Genomic DNA, 20695 nt, shown 5'->3' with positions numbered 1-20695 from the left:
ATCGAAAATCAGCTCTTTGGTTTTGCTGACGTTGAGATGGAGGTTGTTATCCTGGCACCAAGATGTCAGGTTTTCGACCTCCTCTCTGTACGCCGTCTTGTCGCCGTTGATGATCTGGCCGATGACGGTCATGTCGTCAGCAAACTTCACGATGGTGTTAGAGCTGTGTGTGGCCACACAGTCGTGAATGAACAGGGAGTAGAGGAGAGGGCTGAGCACGCAGCCTTGAGGGGCTCCGGTGTTGAGGATCAGGGTGGAGGATGTGATGTTTCCCACCCGCACTGCCTGGGGTCTGCCCGTCAGGAAGTTCCGGATCCAGCTTGGAGGGCACAATGGTGTTGAATGCTGAACTGTAATCAATGAACAGCATTCTCACAGATATGTTCCTCTGGTCCAGGTGTGAGAGGGCAGTGTGGATGGTGTGGGCTATGGCGTCGTCTGTGGACCTGTTTGCTCTGTAGGCAAACTGCAGGGGGTCCAGAGAGTCAGGGAGGGAGGAGGTGATGAACGTTTTGACTAACCGCTCAAAGCAATTCATAATGATGGAGGTGAGTGCTACTGGGCGGTAGTCGTTGAGGCTGGTGATTTTTGTCTTTTTGGGGACAGGAACGATGGTGGAGTGTTTTAAACATGTGGGGACCTGTTGAATATGTCTGTGAACACCTCTGCCAGCTGAACTGCACACACCCTGAGAACACGGCCAGGGATGCCATCAGGTCCAGGAGCCTTGTGTGGGTTAAGGATTTGCACACATCTGCCCTGTTTAAAACAAAAGGGCAGGGCTCCTGATCCTTCTGTGCCTCCACAGCCTGGCTGATCCTGGATGATCACAACAAATACTTTACTCCAAGTAAGACAATTTAAAGCAGATGTTGTTGTTTGGTTAAACAATTGAAAGGCTTCAGTTATATCAAGATAGATATATGCTTTCCTGAAATCTAAATTCTAAATGGTGGTATTATAGGCATGCCAGTGGGTTCAATATAAACATTCAATCTGTATTTTTAGTCTAAAGTTTTCTCTCTCCTAAAGATAAACTGGAACAAGTTGAAAATAACTTGAAAGCCTATTACCTTTGAGCAGATGTTAACTGTTTTTCTGGAGGCAATAGATATGTTTTTTATGTTGCATTTATTTCAGCGGAGGGATAAAGAAAGATCTCAACAAGTCAGAAGAGATGGTGTAATTAAGATTTAGGCAGACGTATATGTGCAAACACCTGGAGGGAAGAGAAAGACATAAGATGATGCAATGCTGGAGAAAGTTAGAGAAAATGAGGAGTTGATAAAAGTGACACACAATTAGAGAGAAAAAGGGCAGAGGAAGAAGATCTGATAGAATTGCCTCAGAGAGAAGGGAACACAGCCTCCTTTGGTGAGAAAGTAGGAGCACCTGTTTGTGCATAAAGGTTTTTATTATTTCGATTTGTCGTCAAGAGTCTGGCAACTCTGGAGGTCTTTCAACTCTGACAACTACCGTATATAGATAAGTAGAAAGTGTGAAGGGTGGCACGGAAAAAGAATAGCACATGAGAGTGTTTGTTGGAGAGTGATGGGAGAATCTCCGGAGGCTGAGCGTGACTTAAATGTCTTTCTTTGATTTTCCACCTCTTGTGACACTGTGACAGTCGATGGTAAAGGGATTTTTGTTGCTTTTGTGAGCATGACTATAAACAAGCGCATGACGCACTGTGCAGTCTTGCTTGACCAATGCTGCCAAAAAGAATAAAAGGAGATTGTAAGGTCATTTCAGGAAAAAAAACCTAATGTTTTTCTTTATTTGAAAGCTGATTTTCCAAGAGTGCCTAGTGGGCTGCACTGACAGGAAGTGTACACAGGTGGATTATATTAAACAACAGATCATGGATTCTCATTCGACCTTACATTTCAACTTAAAGCTACTCCACAAAGAAATACATCAAATCAAAGGTAGACATATTTAAATCACCACGCATAAAGGTAAATATACCTTTAAAAAAATCCTGATAATAAACAAACTGCGTACTGTGATTAATAACAAAAGCAATGGGAACAAGTGATGCAGCATTAAATGTTTGTTTGATGTCACAGTACATAAAAAGCGATTTAAGCTTGAGGGGGAGGGTGGAAATGTATGCGTCTCTGTTTGTTTTTTTACAGATGTGATGGAATTATTATTCTTGACAGCTTGAGGATGTTGTGAGAAAACACTAAATTTAGCTGTACTCATTTACACTGAGCACTGCTGCATAGTGAATCATAACTGGTGCAGTGTTAAACTCCTATCCTGTGTGTTTCTTTGTGTGTCATTTACACTAATAATGCTGTAACACTAACTGATAGCAGCCCTTATAGTTATTATGATCAGAAACACAGACTACTTCGTTAGGATTACACCATGTCTACATGTCGTATTTCACATGACATTTGTTGATAGTGCAAGCGTAGCACACACACACACAGTTCTCACACACACACAGTTCTCACACACTGGCGATGGTAACCATGACAATTTATCTGCTTCAGCTTCATCATCACCCACACTCTCTCCATCGCCTTTTCTCTGTCTCTCTGCTTTTATTCTGTTTTGTTCATGAACCAGGTCTTTTTGGAGGAGAAACTAGGCTACCATAAATATTTCCCTTTATTCCCCTCTTTTATTCTTTCCTGATTCAAAAATAAATGGTCCTTTCTCGTCTTCTTCTTCCTCTCTTTGTACTCGGTACGGTTTGTGATATGACCCCGTTAGTGTTCTATCCCCCGCTTTCCCCTTTTCTTTTCTTGTCTCTTTACATTTTCCTCTATTCTCCTGAGTCTCTTCTTCGGTATCCATATCCTGCTTCCTCTCTTTTCTCTATCTCCACCTCCTCATAGGCCACGTTCACAATGCAAGCCTCAGTGCTACATTTCAGATGTATTGATCAATTTATAATTTTTTGGCTGTTCATATTGTTTTTTTTTTTTTTAAATGTGGCCAATATCAGATTCCAGTGTAAACACAGTTGTGAACTGGCCCGCAAAATAACAATAAAGAAGACATCATACCCAGATCTTTGTCATACAGAAGTGAAAACAGAGGACACTGAAATGAAGTGTTTGTGGTTAGAGTCGATGTAGAGTGAAAGCCAGAAACTTGTAGGCATGATAGTGGTCAACACCTCTCCAAAAGACTCACACCAGTGCAGAATGGTGACAAATGAATTATTACTTTTCTGATTTTCGAATAGCAATAATCCAGAGCTGTATTTGAGTAAGGACCGCTTTTTAAAGTGGCCGTGATGAGACAGATTTCATGTTTTTTGTGCTGTTCACTACATCATGAAAAGAAAGCATCTGACTCATATGCGCACATAAATAAATAAATTTGCCACTTTGCCTGCAGTTTGAAATAACCTTTATTCTCCTTTACTTCTGTGTACCGGTAGTTGTGTTTCTTTATGTCTGCTTTCCCTCAAGAAGAAACAGAGGGACCCCTGATAGGTATGAGAAGAGACCTCTGGGCTAATCTCTCAGAGTGTGAGAGTATTGCTGGATTAGGGTGCTCATCTATGGGTCACAGCGTGTCTCACAGACCATCACACTGCGAGCGGATGGCTGGTCAGGCGTATCGACATGGGGATACATGGCCTGCTGTCTTCATCTCTCAATTCTCTATCCAGTGTGATTGGCAGCGACAGGATAAAGCCGTGATTATCCCCTATTATCCCTGCCCTTTTTTCACTGCGCAGTTTCATAAACACAACTGCAGATGTACTGAGCCGACTGTCTGCCTTAATTTCTGTCGCTCTCTCTCTTCCACATACAAACACATGGAGGGAGAGAAATATATGGGTTGACAGACAGAAAGACAGACAGCAGATGGTGAAGGGCTATGACAAAACAGATTATATAAAATATGGCATTTTAGTTAAGAAAGGTATTAAATTAGCTTGTTAGCAACCATGACTCACACTTTCAAGACTTTCTTCAACAAACTTTGCTTTAACGTCGACAAGAGCAACTTACAATATCAACTATATATACTACTAACTATATATAGTTAATTACTTTCATTATTATTTGCTAATTTCCTCTCACTCAGCCAGCTGTTGGCTGCCACTCAAAGCCAGAGGTCCTTCTTGTAAATTCAATGTAAATCCATCAACTTCATAAAGAACGTTTCTGACATCTTACCGATGAATACTGTACATGGTAAATGCTAAACCAAAAGGCAACCTAAGGAATATTTGTGTGTATTTGATAATAAAAATAAAAACATTCTGTCATAGGTAAATCTTGTTCTGCATGTAAATTGGCAATTGCAAACGTCATTACTTATGTGGTTACGGTAAACAATCCCTGCATCGTGCAAGTGGAGCGCTTGGAAAATCTATCTGAGAAAATTGTTTATGCTGTTCCCAAATCACCAGTTCAAAAATGCAAGTTATTCCCCTTATCCCCGCCTCAACTCTGCACACAGTCCTATGTGTTTTTGCGTTAGTGGCCAGCTATCCTCGTCTATATCTTTCTGTAAAAATGTGTCAGCTGGTATCTTTTGTCTTCTTTGAGTGACTTCACAAACATTTTTACTGTTCTTTCGTTTATAATTCAACCTGTCTGTGTCATGCTCTTGTGCCAATCGACTCTTAAACCTTTCCTTGTGATTTTTCAACACTAAATCCTCCTTTTCATACGCAAACACTATTATCCTTACGTGGTATGACTTTGAAATTAAAATCACATTGAGTCTTACATATTGTATCTATACGGGGAATGAAGGATATTCCCATCTACCGGTAATTTTAGCTCATAGAAATACAATCCGAGACTTTGAGCTGTTTTGAAAGTAATTGGACAGGTTCAAAACCAAATAGCAGTTGTTGTTGTTGTTGTTAGCATATGGGGACAACACACATTAGTCAGACTGTTAAATGTGTTCCTTAAATGTCTGGCATCATACTTCTCCACTACACGTTTAGTAGTCTGCAAAACCTTAAACAAAAGTACCGTTATGATGGTCACAATGGCAATATTACACACACAAATGGCCACTGGTCAGAACCAAAACCACTTTTGTCCTTTTCCTCTTTCATATAACCTCAGAACAGTGAATCATCAAGGAAGCTGATCTCCTCTTCACCCTATAAAAGTGTTTCAGTGAGTATGGGCATAGATATGTCTCATAATTATTTGTGTGAACATAAAAATAATTTGTGTGTAAATATGTGATTTGTAAATGTAAAACACCATCCACAAATGCATTTAAAAGATTTGCAAACTCACAAATAAATTTGCAAGTGTAAAACGGATCTGCAAATACGCTAAATATTTTCACAAATAAAAAAAAATATCTGTGAATATCTCTTTAACATGTACAACTTTCGATCAGGCATTTGTGAATCCATTTTGTATTTGTCGACCAAAAATGCGCTTGCGGATCTCAAATCTCTGCTCGTGGATCTCAAATTTCTGCTTGTGGATCGTCTTTTTAAACACACGGAATTTTGAGACATATTTTCCACCGGTCTCGGCTAAAATCTACTCGTGTCGCTCGGTTATTTTCGGAAACCACGTGATGGCCTGCTGATGACGACCTTTCCGCATGATTTCAAAGTAAGAGCATGATGGTTTGTTTAATGCTCTGTTTTTTATTATAATGAACAGCGGAACGTTAGATGCATTCTTTATCACCATCATCATCATGTTATAGTGATACGGTTAGTTTGTGTTAGTTTATTGGGTCAATACAGCATATATCGAGCACTTTCGTTGATGTTGAAGTACAGGCTATACGCAGCTTTCGGATCCCGGGGGGAGCAGCTCGCAGCGAAGCAGCCCAGACAAAACTCTTTCTTCATTGTTTGTTGTGTATTAGTCAAGCGGGTCAAAGTTACAATGTAAAATTGTAAGAACAATGTAAAGTCCTGTACTCTGCAGGTGCCGGTAAAGAGCAATACAATGACAAAACCTTTCCAAACAAAACAACTAGTAGGTAGATAGGTAGGCAGGCAGGCAGATAGGTAGGTAGTTAGGCAGGCAGGCAGATAGGTAGGTAGTTAGGCAGGCAGGCAGATAGGTAGGTAGGTAGGTAGGCAGACAGACAGACAGACAGATAGATATACAGACAGACAGACAGATAGACAGGTAGATAGGTAGATAGATAGATAGATAGATAGATAGATAGATAGATAGATAGATAGATAGATAGATAGATAGATAGATAGATAGATAGATGGATAGACGGACAGATAGATAAATGGATATCCGTGGCGCGTGAGGCTCAGGTTTGGGAAGGCTAAATCACTTTTTTTACCTGACGCTGCCCGCCTCCGGTGTCTATAGATGAGAGATTAACTCAGTGAAAGCACCGCCTGCTGACCAATCAGAGCTCAGTGTGCAGAGTTTAAATCTATCAAGTCATATTACAGGAGAAAGGAAATACAGTTTAAACTGCCGTATGCAGGGAAGATGCCGACGTGTCGCACTTATCATTCATATCACATCATCAATCAGATCATCGATCATATAATATCATATATTTCCTTATCCGAGTCAGCTTCTCAAGCTATATCTGGCTGTGCAACACTTACATTGTCCCATACTGTATGCAAAAGTATTATTTTAAGCAACACATTAGGTTGACGAAACACTCAAATGTAATTAAAGTCAGATCCACTCGTGTCTAGATGGGGCAGTGATATCATAAAACTGTTGTACGCTTTCAAACACTTTATTTATTTTTTAACCAGTTGTTCTGTATTCACCTTGCAGGTGCAACTATGTGGCTTGTATCCTGGATTATATGTTTAAATCATGGATGTTTAAAGTTCATATTTGTCTAATATTAGTTTACTTTTCATTACTGAAGTATTACGCTGCGCTGTCAGTACACTTGTCCCAGATACGGCTCTGACTTGTCCCTGTTTGTGATTGGTCAAATGTAGCTAACCCCGCCCCTTTCACGTGAACGCGCTCTCAGCTGGAGAGAGAAACCATGGCTTGATTTACAGAGTTGAGTCGTAGGACCGTTCAGCGAGAGCGCGTTTGTTAGGGTTAGTTAAGATAACTCAAACATATCCAGGGTCTGTTGAGCTGGCTTCGTACAGGGCACAGGTGGCTGCATAGCAGCGCTAATGTCAAAGACACAAACATTATACATTACATTTTTTGTTTTACCAGGATGCAGTGACAAAATATTTGGGAAGGCTTAGCCTTCCCTAGCCTACAGTACCCACCGCCCCTGGTTATATTCTGCACATTTCTTATACTATCTACATACATCTTATAAGAGTATAATACATATGTATAATATCAGTTAAAATTAGTGCTTTAACATAGTTAACATTGCTGGAGGTCTACGCACATATTGATAGATATAGCTTCAACGCTTCTGCCCATTCATTTTGAATGGGNAAGAAGAAAAATAGTTTAAAAAAGTGAAATAGTGCAATAAGAGTCTACTGTATATGCAAGTCATTGAAATATGATATATTAGGTAAATAGATAAATCATTTAATGATTTATCTATTTACCTAATATATCATATTTCAATGACTTGCATATACAGTAGACTCTTATTGCACTATTTCACTTTTTTAAACTATTTTTCTTCTTGTATTTACTATTTACAATTTACAATTTACTTGCACTATATTTTTTCTGTTTATCTGTGTTTTGTGTTGCACTGTTGGAGAAGCCTGTGACACAAGATTGTCATCGGCATAACTACACTGTAGCTATGTTCATTTGACAAATAAAGGACCTTGAACCTTGATCTGTCAACATTGACTGTTCAGTGTTATAGTTCACAAACTGGGGATTCATCTTTAATGTTTTCTTTTTTTTAAGGGAATTGAAACAGAAATTGGATCATGACGCATTGACTTAACAAGCATTTTGAAGATTGGTTTGGAGTGAGAGACTTGAGGGCTGCTGCAGTATTTTTCGTTTGTTGATTAAGTTCCAGTCTCTAGCTCAGGGGTGTCAAACTCAATTTCATCGCGGGCCACATCAGCATTAAGGTTGCACTCAAAGGGCCGGTTGTAACTTTAAGACTACCGGTATATAAATATCCATATATATAAAATAATATTTTATATTACCTCTGCATTGGATTATTATCGGATAGGGTAATAACTTCATAATTAACTTCGTCTGAGAGCAGAAGTCTAGGGCAAATCATTTCAAATAATTGCAAGTCTCTTCAGTGCGCGTGTCACAAAATGAGATGCATTGTGGGACATGTAGTTTATGGATATCGTGCTTCTGTAAAGTGGCATGAAACCGTATAATAAACGTATTATATTTTTTGCAAGCTCTTGAAATAAAGTCGGGGGCCGGGTTTGGTCCAATGGCCTTGAGTTTGACACCTCTGCTCTAGCTTTAATACTGACACAACAGCTATTTAAATGACTTTAGATAGGACAGAATAGCACTGGAGGGATGAGATTCAGCTAACACTGCCAGCAGATTTCATTTTATTTATTTAGACATTAATTGGCCAGAGTTTTTTAAGGTTACATATTTTGTTGTTGGACCTTGCGCAGTTTAAAAGTCACAGCTTGAATAATGTGGTGACATACACTGGTGAGTGTATTTCAGCTGTGCAGGACAACATGCTGCTCACTGACAGTCCCCATCTGCCCTCCTCTGAACCTCAAAAACACTCAGGTTTCCATCCTCTTCTTTATTAGAGGCGGGCTATTACTTTCGGAGCAGAGGCAATATGTCGTGTTTTGTTTTTCAGGATCGCTGAATGTTGGCCCATCTGTGCTTTCTTCTTAAAATTGTGCCGTGTTTTCCAATCTCCTCCCAGCTTTATCTCCAATTTCTCTTAATAATTGTTAGCATTTTCTAACACATACTCACAAAGTCATACCTTTTTTCATTAACTTTCTATTTGTGAAAATTACCCTTTGTTTGTATGCCTGTACCTTTCACTTCCTTTTTGTCTGCTCTCATCTCTGTACTTGTGGACTTGCGCTTGTGTGTTTTTTTGGTGTACAAAAATAATGGCAATAGATAATGACATCTATTGTATGTATGTATCAAACGAGTCCAGTCTTCATTTTTCTGTTACCTTCAAATTAAATCAAATCAAATAGCTACAAGACTGTCGTTAAAAAACCTGTGTTAAAAAAGATGTGCACTGTTTTATCTAGGTAAATACAAAAAGATTGTAGCTTTTATATATTATTTGTATGGATATTGATTACTGCACACTCCTGAATTACAAGTCGCAGAAGAGAATGAAAGTTACTTTAAAGGTCCCATGTCATGTATGAGAAACCAATGTGAGTTTGGAAAATTGCACAATATAAATCTATTCTATACCTCAACAATGGAATTATGATCCGTAGAAATGGCCATGACATTAGAACTGTAAACACAGTGCTGCCAATACATTTTATATTACCTTCTATTAAATAGCTTTTATTGTGATTAAAGCAGAGCAGCAGGAAGTAGCATTTTAGTGAGATCAGCATGAAAATGATTAGTATTGACTCAGGATACTTTTGCAAACATGGCTGTTAGAGAAATGGATCAGAAATGCCTCAGTAGGAGCTCATCACCATTGAATGTCGATGTGAGCACGTTGCCTGAGAGTAGTTGAAAAAGGAAATTGAGTAGAGATAAAGGATCGGACATCAGCTTCCCTAATGGGTACGTCTCTGGTGAGAGAAACCTGTCAGACCACTCAGTGTCAGATGTAATTATTTGTAGCTTTATACGATACAGCACAAACTCTAAAGGGAAATTATAAATAATTCAAATGTAAACCCTCAAATTAATGTTTCAACAACTCGGCGCCAACCCCAGCATATTGTATATTCAAGAAAACTGTGCAGATCTGTGCATTACAAACTTCTTTCCCTCCGATTGGCTGCCTTTCAGACTCTCTGAAGTCAGTTTGTTTTGATTATGCCTTTAAGGACTCATTAGGAAACGGGCCAAGCTGTCAAATCTAAATCTGGGATGAAAATCTTGAGTCTGCTTGTTCTCGCCAATATTTAATCGTCACTTTGCAACCAAATAATCAAGTCAAAAGCAAGTGCAAGAGATGGAGTCCTTACTCTACACATTTCCCAAATTAAAGGCACAATTAGTATGATTTTCCTTAAAAATAAACAATCAATATATACAGCAGAAGTTGGCTTTCTCCACTCTGGCGAGCAACATAGGTGGGAGGAGGTGCCATCTTTGAATGTTGTGTTTACCCACCCAACAAATCCCACTCATTGTGCCTTCATTGTTTCAAGGAGTCTTGCAGAAGCGGGATGAAGCTGCTTAAACATCATATACCATAGAGACAAATTAAATCAGATTCAGATATTACAATCATCATTAGCTTTTCATATTTTTTCAACATGACCAGAGTGTATTCATCTTTTGGCCATTGTACATGTCTGCACATGTGCTGCAGATAATGAGTACGTGAGGGTGTTCATTAGGTCTGTGGCTACAGCAGCTGTGTCCATCACACATCCTGCCCATCTGCAGAGAGATCTTTATAATGCTAAACCTCTTTTATAGTATGTTTCTAAGGTTGTTTCACACCAATATAACAATTTATTTTCTGTATAGAGAGCTGTAAAATGTTGAAAGTCTATTATGATTTGTTAATATTGAATGCCTTTTATAGTTTGGTTATGTTGCGATCAGCCTCTTTTCTTTAATCACTAAATCTTAGTATTCCCCCTTGGCTGCTGGCTGACTATCATCAGTGGCTACTGTCTTTTCCAATATTCTTACTCTTCTTCTCCCCTACACTCACATACACAAGAACACCTCCCAGGAATACATTAGGACTGTAACAGTAACTGTTGTAGGAGTTTTAACACAAGCCGAGATGAGACCGCATGTCAATCTTGTACAGAAATGTGTCCTTGTGTTTTTGTTGTAGGAACACAGCAATGATACTTTCTTCATGGTGTTTTAATCTTTTCTTGTTACCTCAGTATATAATCACCTCAGTCACTACATATGTTCTGGTACAACGGACAGATGATCAGATCAATGTTATACCACACCTAAATCTAACGACATAAAAGAAGACTGCTCTCGTTTCCTGCAGCCCAAAGCTCTGAACCAGCCTCTCTAAAACTGTGTTAAAACCACATGATGTAAGACCTACTTTTGTAGTGCTGCTCTTAATGGAACTCATTGAGACCTTGCTTTTATTATCGCTGGCAGAGTATTTAATGGGCTCAACAGGTTTGAGCAGCCCACTGAACATTACATATAGACGACTAAGTGGGGCAATTAGGTGCATTTGCTCACAGTACCTGCTGTATAGTATATTCTGTTTAAGGTCATCATGTACTAAGTCTTTCTCTGTTGAATAATAGAAAGGTTGCATTATGGAAACATAGATTGTAAAAAGGCAGTTGACGTAATATGCAATGATTGTCATTTGTGGGTGGAGCTTAGTACAACCAAAACCAAAACGCTACAATTAACTTTTCATGAACTGAAAGCGTTAAAGTTCTAACACCCAGACCTGAGAACATCTTGGTATTGATCTGTGAATCACAGGGAAGCCCCGCCCTAAAGCATACCCTGCTTAATTATACATTTAAAAATAAATGGGACACTAATTTACAAAATGAACATCATGTTGTATTGAAGGAGACTTGGAACTAGTTTTCGAGACTATGAACTCATAGGGAAAATGTTTACTGAGGAAATAAAATCTAGTTAGTATTAGGGGGATTTTCTGTTTACCATTTGACTGGTTGAGTCACTTCCTTATCAGAGAAAATTCAGGCTAAAAGCCAGTAGGCATAGGCTTTACTTTTCAGTACCGGAGTTTGCAACTTCTGTAGGACTGACATTGGCCGTCTCACACTCTGGTGATGTTGCAAGAAGGATGAATGAACACAAATGTGTCAAACATGGCAGGATTAAAACTGTGATTATTAGTGTAAGCTATAATGGTGGACTAGTAAAAACGCTTGTATTTAAATTTGTCCATTACTAACAATCAACATACAATCAACCAATTGCATGTAATGAAGACTGCTTTTGTAACTCTACATTAGTATACATTCATACCTGATACCAATTAATTTAGCTATTTTTCCTTCTTTCAGTGGTGTGATTTCAGTGCACCCTGGGGGGAAAAATGTGCTGCAAATAATCCAGCTGCCTAATCCTTGGCGTCCACCAGCTCTGCCAAAGTGCCTCTAGTAAGGATCCGAACCTTCACTAACTCCCGGGATAATAATGATTCATTTCACTCCACATGAATCTCCTTGAAGAAATAAATAAAGCAAATTCCAACCAGTGTTTGCTCTGTGAGCAGAACATTGAAGCAGATTCTTACATGACATTATATGATGTATTTTGAAGAACATTTTAATTATTTACTTATGAATGAGTTTACTGCTAATATGATTAAAAAAAATAGCTTAAACACTATGTCCGGCTGCTCTTGTGAGGGGCTGCTTCTTTCACATTTGTCCCTGCAATTTGCTACTCCTCCATCTAGAAAGTATGTCAAGTATAGCAACATTACTCATTTTCTGAATCCTTTTTGCTAACCCAACAACTCTTTAGTTTGGAGTGTGGGCAGAATATGACTAGTGGGCAATAATTTAGCAGGTGAAGTCTTCACTGTGTACAAAAGAACAACATTTCAATGTGCTTTCATTGCAGAGCTAAAGATCCAATGCACCGACCTATTAGTCTTTCTACAGCACAAGGACTTGTACAAGGCGAAACTGTGAATATATGCAAACACTTATATTTGAGCAGCGCAAGGCAAAATAAATCACACATCCAATATAAAGCGAAAACTGGATCTCATCCTTACTATTCACATATTTCCCCTTGCTTCACAATAATGATGCTGCGTGCAATCTTTTATGTGGCATCTTCACATATAATTCCGTCGGTTTGAGAACGCCCACTCCACAAGCGTTGATTTCTGACGCCCTGGGGGTGTCGGACTCCTTGAAATGACGTCTCATTCAGCAACACACATCACTTCAGTAAAGCTTTTCAGCACTCAGGTCGCGTCATACTCCAAAGACATAATTTTTGGAGTACCAATGATAACATTGATGTTGACACACGAGCCACACAACTCCCCCTTAACCCTCCAGTGGTGGTTCCCCCATATCGGTGTTAGTGTAAACCTCAGCCTTCAGCTGTCACAAGGAGTACAGTGAGCTTTTCTGCATTAGCGTCGTCCCACGCTCCTAGCTCGGAGCCATCCATATTGTAGGAGCATGTAACCTACATCTATCCATGCTTTTGTCAGCAGGGGTCCTATGATCAGACAGGTTCAGTATGCAGGGTGTCCAAAAATGTGTTTAGTAGATTCATTCCCCAGTCAGACGAGATCAATGTCCTGCTGATTTGACATGCTTCTTAAACTCTTAAAAGGGCTTTTGAAAGGTCTGCCAGAGGCTTTCGGGGTTGTCCTCTTTAAATGGGTCTTCAAAATGTGTTAAGGCTATAATAATAAAAAAGTAACAGAGTTTTTATTGACGTGTCATCAGGGTGAGGGTGGAACATTAATCATACATTTAGAATCTTTCATGAAGGTAGTATAAGATGTGTTTAATTTATGTTTTATTGCGAAGTTTCGCTTTTTGAGGTTATTAAACTGCATGACATTTTTAATCAACGTGTTGTCATGGTTTTATGGATCTGCAGTAAATGTGTAAGAACAAAAAAAAAAGAGAAAAGGAGAGATAGAAGAGCTATGAGACATTAGGTCGACAAACTCCCACTGATGAGTAAATGGGAGGTGTTAATGCTGGGATTTACTAAAGCAGCATAAAATCAGCTAAATGGTGAGGGAAATATAAAGCAGGCTGGCCAAGGAGAAATGTAATCGTTGCGAGGATGAGGGACGAACACTCATGAATAATTTTGCTGTGCACCATATTTAACTGACAGAATATTCAGTGAGGCTGATTAATCCTTAACCACACAGTTTTAGCTTTCTGTTTGACACAACATAACTGTGGTTTCTCTTTATCTCTCTTTGTGTCCCAGATTCTGATCGGGGAAGTGACCAGTTTCTTGGTGAAGGCAGAGGGAGCTCAGGAGAAGACCATAGTGACCGCTGACTGCTGTTACTTCAACCCCCTCCTCCGAAGGATCGTACGTTTTCTGGGTCAGTCAGAGTCCAAAAGATCAGAGCCTCTTTAGTTCTTACTAAATAGAGCCTCTTTACCCTGGGTCCAAGTCTGATTTAGACTAGCATCAGTGCTCCTCTGTCCTACGGCCAAAAACAGCTCCTTAGTTACGTCTCCTTTGGATTCACTTACCCTTCTTCGTGTTCTCTTCTGTTGATGTTCTGTGATCTTTTCCTCATCTCTGTAGCCTGTATTTATCTAAGTCATTAATCTTTTAAAGTGATGGCTCTAGATATGGAGCGTAAAAGCAAAGGCTATGTTTGTCTGGCCTTTCACTCCCACACAGTTTGCAGTCAGCGTAACATTTCAATTCTCATTTTAGTTCTTGTTTCTGACTGTCATCAGTCTCATTGTTTCTTTTATTTTGAGCTTTAACACACAGACACACACACACCCTACCACTTTCTAACTTTGTCCCTCTTCCTTTTTACACAGGTGTCTACTCCTTCGGCCTCTTCACCACCACCATCTTTGCCAACGCAGGTCAAGTGGTGACAGGAAACCAGACGCCTCACTTCCTGTCTGCCTGCAAGCCAAACTACACAGCTCTGGGCTGCCAGTCTCCGCTGCATTACATCGCAGAGCGCAGAGCCTGCACAGGAAACCCTTACCTGGTGGCGTCCGCCCGCAAATCCTTCCCCTCCAAAGACGCAGCGCTCAGCTTTTACTCAGCCATCTACACAGTGGTAGGGGTCTTTGAAGGGGCTATGGGTGACAGGGGAGGAAGGATGATGCTATGTATGTTGATGACAAACAAATACTATAAAGTCTGCCACTTTAGGGATATTTTTAATGCTCAGATTTCACTATTGCAGATGTAAAATAGCTCAAAAAACATGTTATGGTAATGCTTCATTATATTGAAACGTTTATAAATTCCAAGGTGTAATGAAGGGATTCTTAATGGTTCATAAATAATTATCTAATGTCTTTTATATCAATATTTAAAAAATAACTTAACTAAAACCATGTTGGCTGAAATGAAGCACAACAACACAGTCCAAAGGTTTTTCTTATAACTGATTTAACAACTGATGAAGAAATGTAATTTCCTTCTGGTAAAACGTGCCTGTGAGTCTCTATTGTTACATCATGTATTAATGATTAAAGTGCTGCTACATGGAGCCTTTGTTCTTCAGTTAATTGCAGTGTCATGTTTCTGTCATTTTATCAAAGCATTTAACCAAACATGGCAGTGGTTTTGATGTTGCTTTCTTTTGTACCTCTCCTCAAACCCTTCAGCTGCTGTGATTCACTGCAGACTGTGGCCTCTTGTGGCTTCTTCAAGCTGTCCCCCTTTTGAATTGTCTCAGCTAGCTGACTGAAGACATTTAGCCAAGACGGTTCAGCCCACAGTGGAAAGATAATATGATATTCTTTATTGTATTACTCAATATTCGATTGTATCTCTTCCAGATGTATGTGACCCTGGTGTTCCGGACCAAAGGGACACGCCTGACTAAGCCCACCCTGTGCCTGGTGCTGCTGTCCCTGGCCGTGCTGGTGGGGGTGGTGAGGGTGACTGAACACAGGAACCACTGGAACGATGTCCTGGCTGGGTTTGTCACCGGAGGGGCCATCGCTGCCTTCCTGGTAAGGAGAGGGAGGGGATATGAAGAGGGAAAGAAGAAATGGATGCCATCTTATCATGCTGTTCTCATTAAGATATACCTTTCTGTGACATAATGTGTTTATGATGGAAAAGCAGACGGTAATAGGTCAAACCCTTATCTCTACTTTTGCTAAATTTGATATAGTGAATGTGTTTTGTCCTTGCGTGGCAGGATAGTATGACGATGGAGAGAGGAGGGAAGAATGCAGAGAGAGAGCAGTGTGTTGGTGTGATGTGGGTGCAGGAGAGATGGTGGGAGGATGAACTGATGAATAAGCAAGCTTGAAAGAGCACTACTGCCTGTGTGATAGAGGAATCACACACACTATCACATCTATGAATGTGAATGGACTGATCTGGACCTTTATGGCTGATTTAAACAGTGTCATTTGGTCTTTGGACCTCTCAGCCTCAATCAATTGATTTTAAAGATCAAAGATCTCCTTTTGGTTCATCCCTTTCTTTCCATGCCTCCTCCCATATTTCATTCTTTGTCTTATTTTGAATATATGACTTTTCTGTAAATGTCCTCTTCAGTATCTGTTACCAGGCACACTAGGCATTTCAGGCACCAGATCATCCATCTTCAAAGTGCAGTGGAGTGGGTCTCTCAATATCTTTTTTCTTTTCTATGTTCTCCATCAGGTGTCATGTGTGATCAACAATTTTGAGCAAACCCAAATATCCATGCCGAGTCCCCCACCACATCAGCGTCCAGAGCCCCCGATCGGCATCCCTCTTCTCAGCCTGCCCCGCGTGGAGAGTCCACTCGAAAAGTTAAGTGGCCTCCAGGTAAGGGATGGGGAAAACTTGATGGAGAAACATTGATTAAGTAGATATCTATTAATATATGTAATGTAGGCCACACAGCTGCCGCACATCTGATGGTGATGAGATAATCATGTTTAACCATAGGGGTGAGGAAGGAGAAATCAAAAAGCTCTCAGCAAATTAAGAACAAACATTGATAGGAGCAACAGCTAATCAAATTACTTATTTTCCATACCTTTTTGGCTGTGTATAATTAAACATACACAAATATGAGGTGTGTTAACCATGGAAAAAGTTAAAAGAACATCATAAACACCTTTTTAAGTATGAATTTCACCTAGCGCTACCATGTAGTTAATAATTCATGCTTTTGAGTGAAATATTTAGACAGAAATTCATGTCCCCCATCGGATGAATTGCAATTACTATGTTCATCCTTTCTAATGCCATCCTCTAGTCAGAATTTATAACTTTTTTGATGGAAATACCTAGAAAACTATTGTTTAGTGATGCATATATTAGATGTTTATCATGTTAGCATGATAAAATGAACTTTAACTTAATGCATTGCTGTGGATAAGTTGACCCTTTTAGAACATGGATGTGGGACTACAGATTAGTTTTTGATAGTGTATCAGCCTTTGACTCCTTTTTTTGTCCTTAGTGATAACATTGGTTGTTTCATTGTAACCAAATGTATGCATCTTTCTGTCTGATATCTTTGTTGTGTACTATCTCTTGTCTAGACATCATCATGTTGTATTCTTGTCTCTCACTGTCTCTGTCAAGTAAAGTTGATCTGCTCTATTCCCTCAGGCTTAACTTCCCACATGTTTTGAACTATATTATACTCTTTGCTTCTTTCTCTCCTCATCCTCTCTCTGTCCTTTTCCCTCCTGGTAGGCTCCAGGGCTACCGTATTCTGAGATCACATGACCATCAGCCAATCCCGTCCCCAACCCCTCCCGATGTGCTCCTTCCGTCACGACGTTGCCTTACCAGCGCAGTCTAGACCTTCCCACTGAATGCCCCCCGCCCTGCCGTGCCCACCCCAAAGGACGATATCCTCTCAGACGAGTCAAATCTACACAGGTCTGAAGGTCCACCAATCACAGGAGGCAGAACAGCGACACGTGCACATGGCTGAAACCTGTCATCCGCTAAGGACCAATCGTTGACGGATCCATGTCCTTCTGTCCAGTTTTGTCCTGTTTGTCCTCCACAATGGCCTCCTATTTCTTTCAGGTGTTGAAGACCCAATGAAAGAATCGCCAAAGCCAGAGCTGTTGAAGCAATACTGTGTCCTAACTCATTCTCCTGGTTTCCACAAAGACCCAACAGTGACTCTGAAGACTGTTAGCTGGTGATGACTTTAAATTAAATAAAAACTGACAGTTTGGGGATCGAAGGAAAGTCCAATCACCGGTGGATCGCCCTCATCAGACTATTTTGCAACGCTCAGGACAATACAGTGGAAAACAGAACAACATTTTAAAAAAACATACCTTTATGGAATCGAAATGCAGGTACTGTGGAGTATTATGGTACAGATTTTTATTTCTGTCCTCAAAAATAACAAGAGTTGAAGAAGAAAGCACCTTTGTAAATGATGGCACAGATGAACCAATTTAGTGTTCAATGAACTGTGTTGTATCTTATTTGTTATGGGGGAATTTAGGATTGATCTCTTGCTGTATATTGTGTGAAGTGACAGAAGAGAGATTTATACACGCTACAGCTGTGCTTGTGATACCACGTTTGTTTGAGGCATCAGTTAATTCATCCTTGAAGTGAACTGGAATAGATTTCCATCAACTCTCCAAATATCTTTTATCTACTTACTATTCAGGTGTGTGTTTCTAAATGTCTGTAGGTTGTACGTTCATGCTGTGGAACATTTGGAAGGTTTTATCATTTGACTTACTTTCTTTTTTGAGTTCTTTGTGTAATGCTGCATTTCTATTGCATATTTCAGAAGTGCTTTACTCGACAAGACTCACATTTTTTCCCGCCGAAACTGAGGATCAAAGCCAACAATGCAGACCACAGATTGGTCAGAGCATGCTCATCATCAGAACATGCCAGGTACATGTTTTTAAATAGCCAAATCTGCCCTCAATAGAAACCTAATTTAAAAAATGAACAAAACCTACCCTACAATTGCAGACATTTTGTTGAGTTGCTTCTGAAAGGACTTAAAAAAGAACCTAATACCAGGTTTAAGTCTAGTCGAGTCGAGCAGACCAGTACCGTGCAGTCGATACACAGCATTAGTTTGCATAGATTTGACACTTTATTTCTCCCGTACCACTTTCATATGTGTAATTGTTATACCTTTAAAATACCAGTATCTTAATGTTATTGTATTTTCTTCTTTTACTTTTCATATTTAATGTTTTTTAAGAATATTTCAAAATCACTTGTTGATGCTCCCATTTATCCGTCCTGTCCAGTTATTTCCTGCTTCAGCCCCTCATCTTTTCATCACAATTACTTTAGGATACCAATGGCACAGACCAGTGTGTAAGACTTCTGAATTTTGTAAAGTTTTGTACAGTATATAGGTTTCTTTACACAGTATATACAACTTTTTCATTACGTTTGAATTGTGTGAACAATGTGAAACTATCTTAAGCTGTCTTGTAGGAACGTGTGTAGTTGCCTGGCCATGAGCAGGAATGTAGCGCGGTGTAGGAGTGTGTAAGATCTCACAACATACAGCTGGTGTGTGTGGCTCAGGAGAACACTGCTAGCATGTTATTCTAGTAGAAGAGTGTGCGAAGAGCTATATACTGTAAAGAAGAAATTTCTATGGTCTTATTGTGTGTGTGTGTGTGTGTGTGTGTGTGTGTGTGTGTGTGTGTGTGTGTGTGTGTGTGTGTGTGTGTGTGTGTGTGTGTGTGTGTGTGTGTGTTGATTCAGATATATGTGTATGTTTATAATGAGCACATTGTATGGCAGGATAACTGTTAATTTGGCAATCTGTTTTCTTAAGTTAAACTTTCAAAAGTAGCTGCTATAATTACACACTTGTGGTTGTGTGTAACTGCGGGCCTTCAAAGGAATCCTAACAATGCCCGTTATAGCAGAAGGTGCTCATTATAGCACCGAGATTAGCTTCATTGAAACTTTTCAGTCAGAATTTTTTGTAAACAACTGTAGAGATATAGAGAACACCATAACTGTGTTAAAATGTCCCTGTTTTGTATTTATTTACCAAAATAAATTGCGATTACCACACATTGCTGCCTGAATTAAATGTTTCACTTAAGTCTTTTAAAGCAGTCTCATTTGTTTTTGCTGTTACATTAAATCAGACTAAGAGCAGTACACCGTTTTCACAGCAGTCATTTTCACTTGTCACAGAAGGAAAAGCACATATGTATCCAATATAATTTAAGATTGGCTCTGTGAACAACCTCACAGGTGTTTTAAGTTAATCTGTTTATTAGACCACTTCTCAGTACTGGGTGGGCATGTATAAACTGAAATTGAGTGACATCTCCCTGATCCTCCTGTTAGCTTTGGTGGGCCTAGGGTGGGACAAATTCCACTTTATCATTGTTATTGGTAGATAGAGATGTGTGACCTCATATTATCCCATCCAAGCTCCGGCATACCTCAACCTGAGCAGATGTCTAATGGAACACAATAAATGAAATCACAAGTGTGTGTCCCAGTAAGTCATGACAGTGTGAAGCGTGGAGATTCCGCCAGCATTAATTGTCTTATTCACACGTTGGCTTTGCTTTCTATGACATGTTACTACCTAAGCTGGAAGAATTATACTGACTGAAGCTCTGATTTGAGGCTTTGAAAGAATACAACATAGAAGCAGTATCCTCACTTTAGTTACAAAGTACATTCCGAAAACTAGAGCAAATGTATTATGTATAGTTAATGTGTAACTTCTCCAATGTAAACAAACTAGAATCAGGCACTGAGACACACTAATGGGAAAGTACTGCCCCTTAGTGGTCATTATTTTTCTTAGAGATAATGTCTGGATGTAAAACATAGTAATTGTAGATTGATAGATGTATTCTTTATTAATCCCAAATTTGGAAATTATTTTTGTTCCAGCAGCAGTGTCAAGCATTACACAAGTTAAAAATGTAATACAAATACAAATTGAACCTACTGTAGCAGCAAGTATACTTACAAATCCTCAATAGAAAATACATAATACAATAGAACATAGTTAT

The 20695-nt window shown here is 39.5% G+C and overlaps 1 protein-coding gene across 3 annotated transcripts in view; it reads left to right on the top strand.

Moving 5' to 3' along the window:
- Positions 1-20073, top strand: part of plppr2b (phospholipid phosphatase related 2b) — a 61949-nt gene extending 41876 nt beyond the window's left edge. For 2 of the 3 annotated variants that reach the window (XM_010777049.1, XM_010777051.1), the window contains 5 exons: positions 13965-14085; positions 14543-14793; positions 15524-15700; positions 16365-16495; positions 17394-20073. In XM_010777049.1, coding sequence (XP_010775351.1) covers positions 13965-14085; positions 14543-14793; positions 15524-15700; positions 16365-16495; positions 17394-17502 — 789 coding nt within the window. In that variant the 3' untranslated portion in view covers positions 17503-20073. Of the gene's footprint in view, positions 1-13964; positions 14086-14542; positions 14794-15523; positions 15701-16364; positions 16512-17393 lie in introns of all 3 variants that reach the window. The other variant, XM_010777050.1, reaches the window with a different exon arrangement.
- The last annotated feature ends 622 nt before the right edge of the window (positions 20074-20695 follow it).

The sequence above is a fragment of the Notothenia coriiceps genome, unplaced genomic scaffold, assembly GCF_000735185.1.
Source record: "Notothenia coriiceps isolate Sejong01 unplaced genomic scaffold, NC01 NC01_scaffold00017713, whole genome shotgun sequence".
Taxonomy (NCBI): Eukaryota; Metazoa; Chordata; class Actinopteri; order Perciformes; family Nototheniidae; genus Notothenia; species Notothenia coriiceps.
This window is presented reverse-complemented; position numbering and strand designations above follow the sequence as displayed.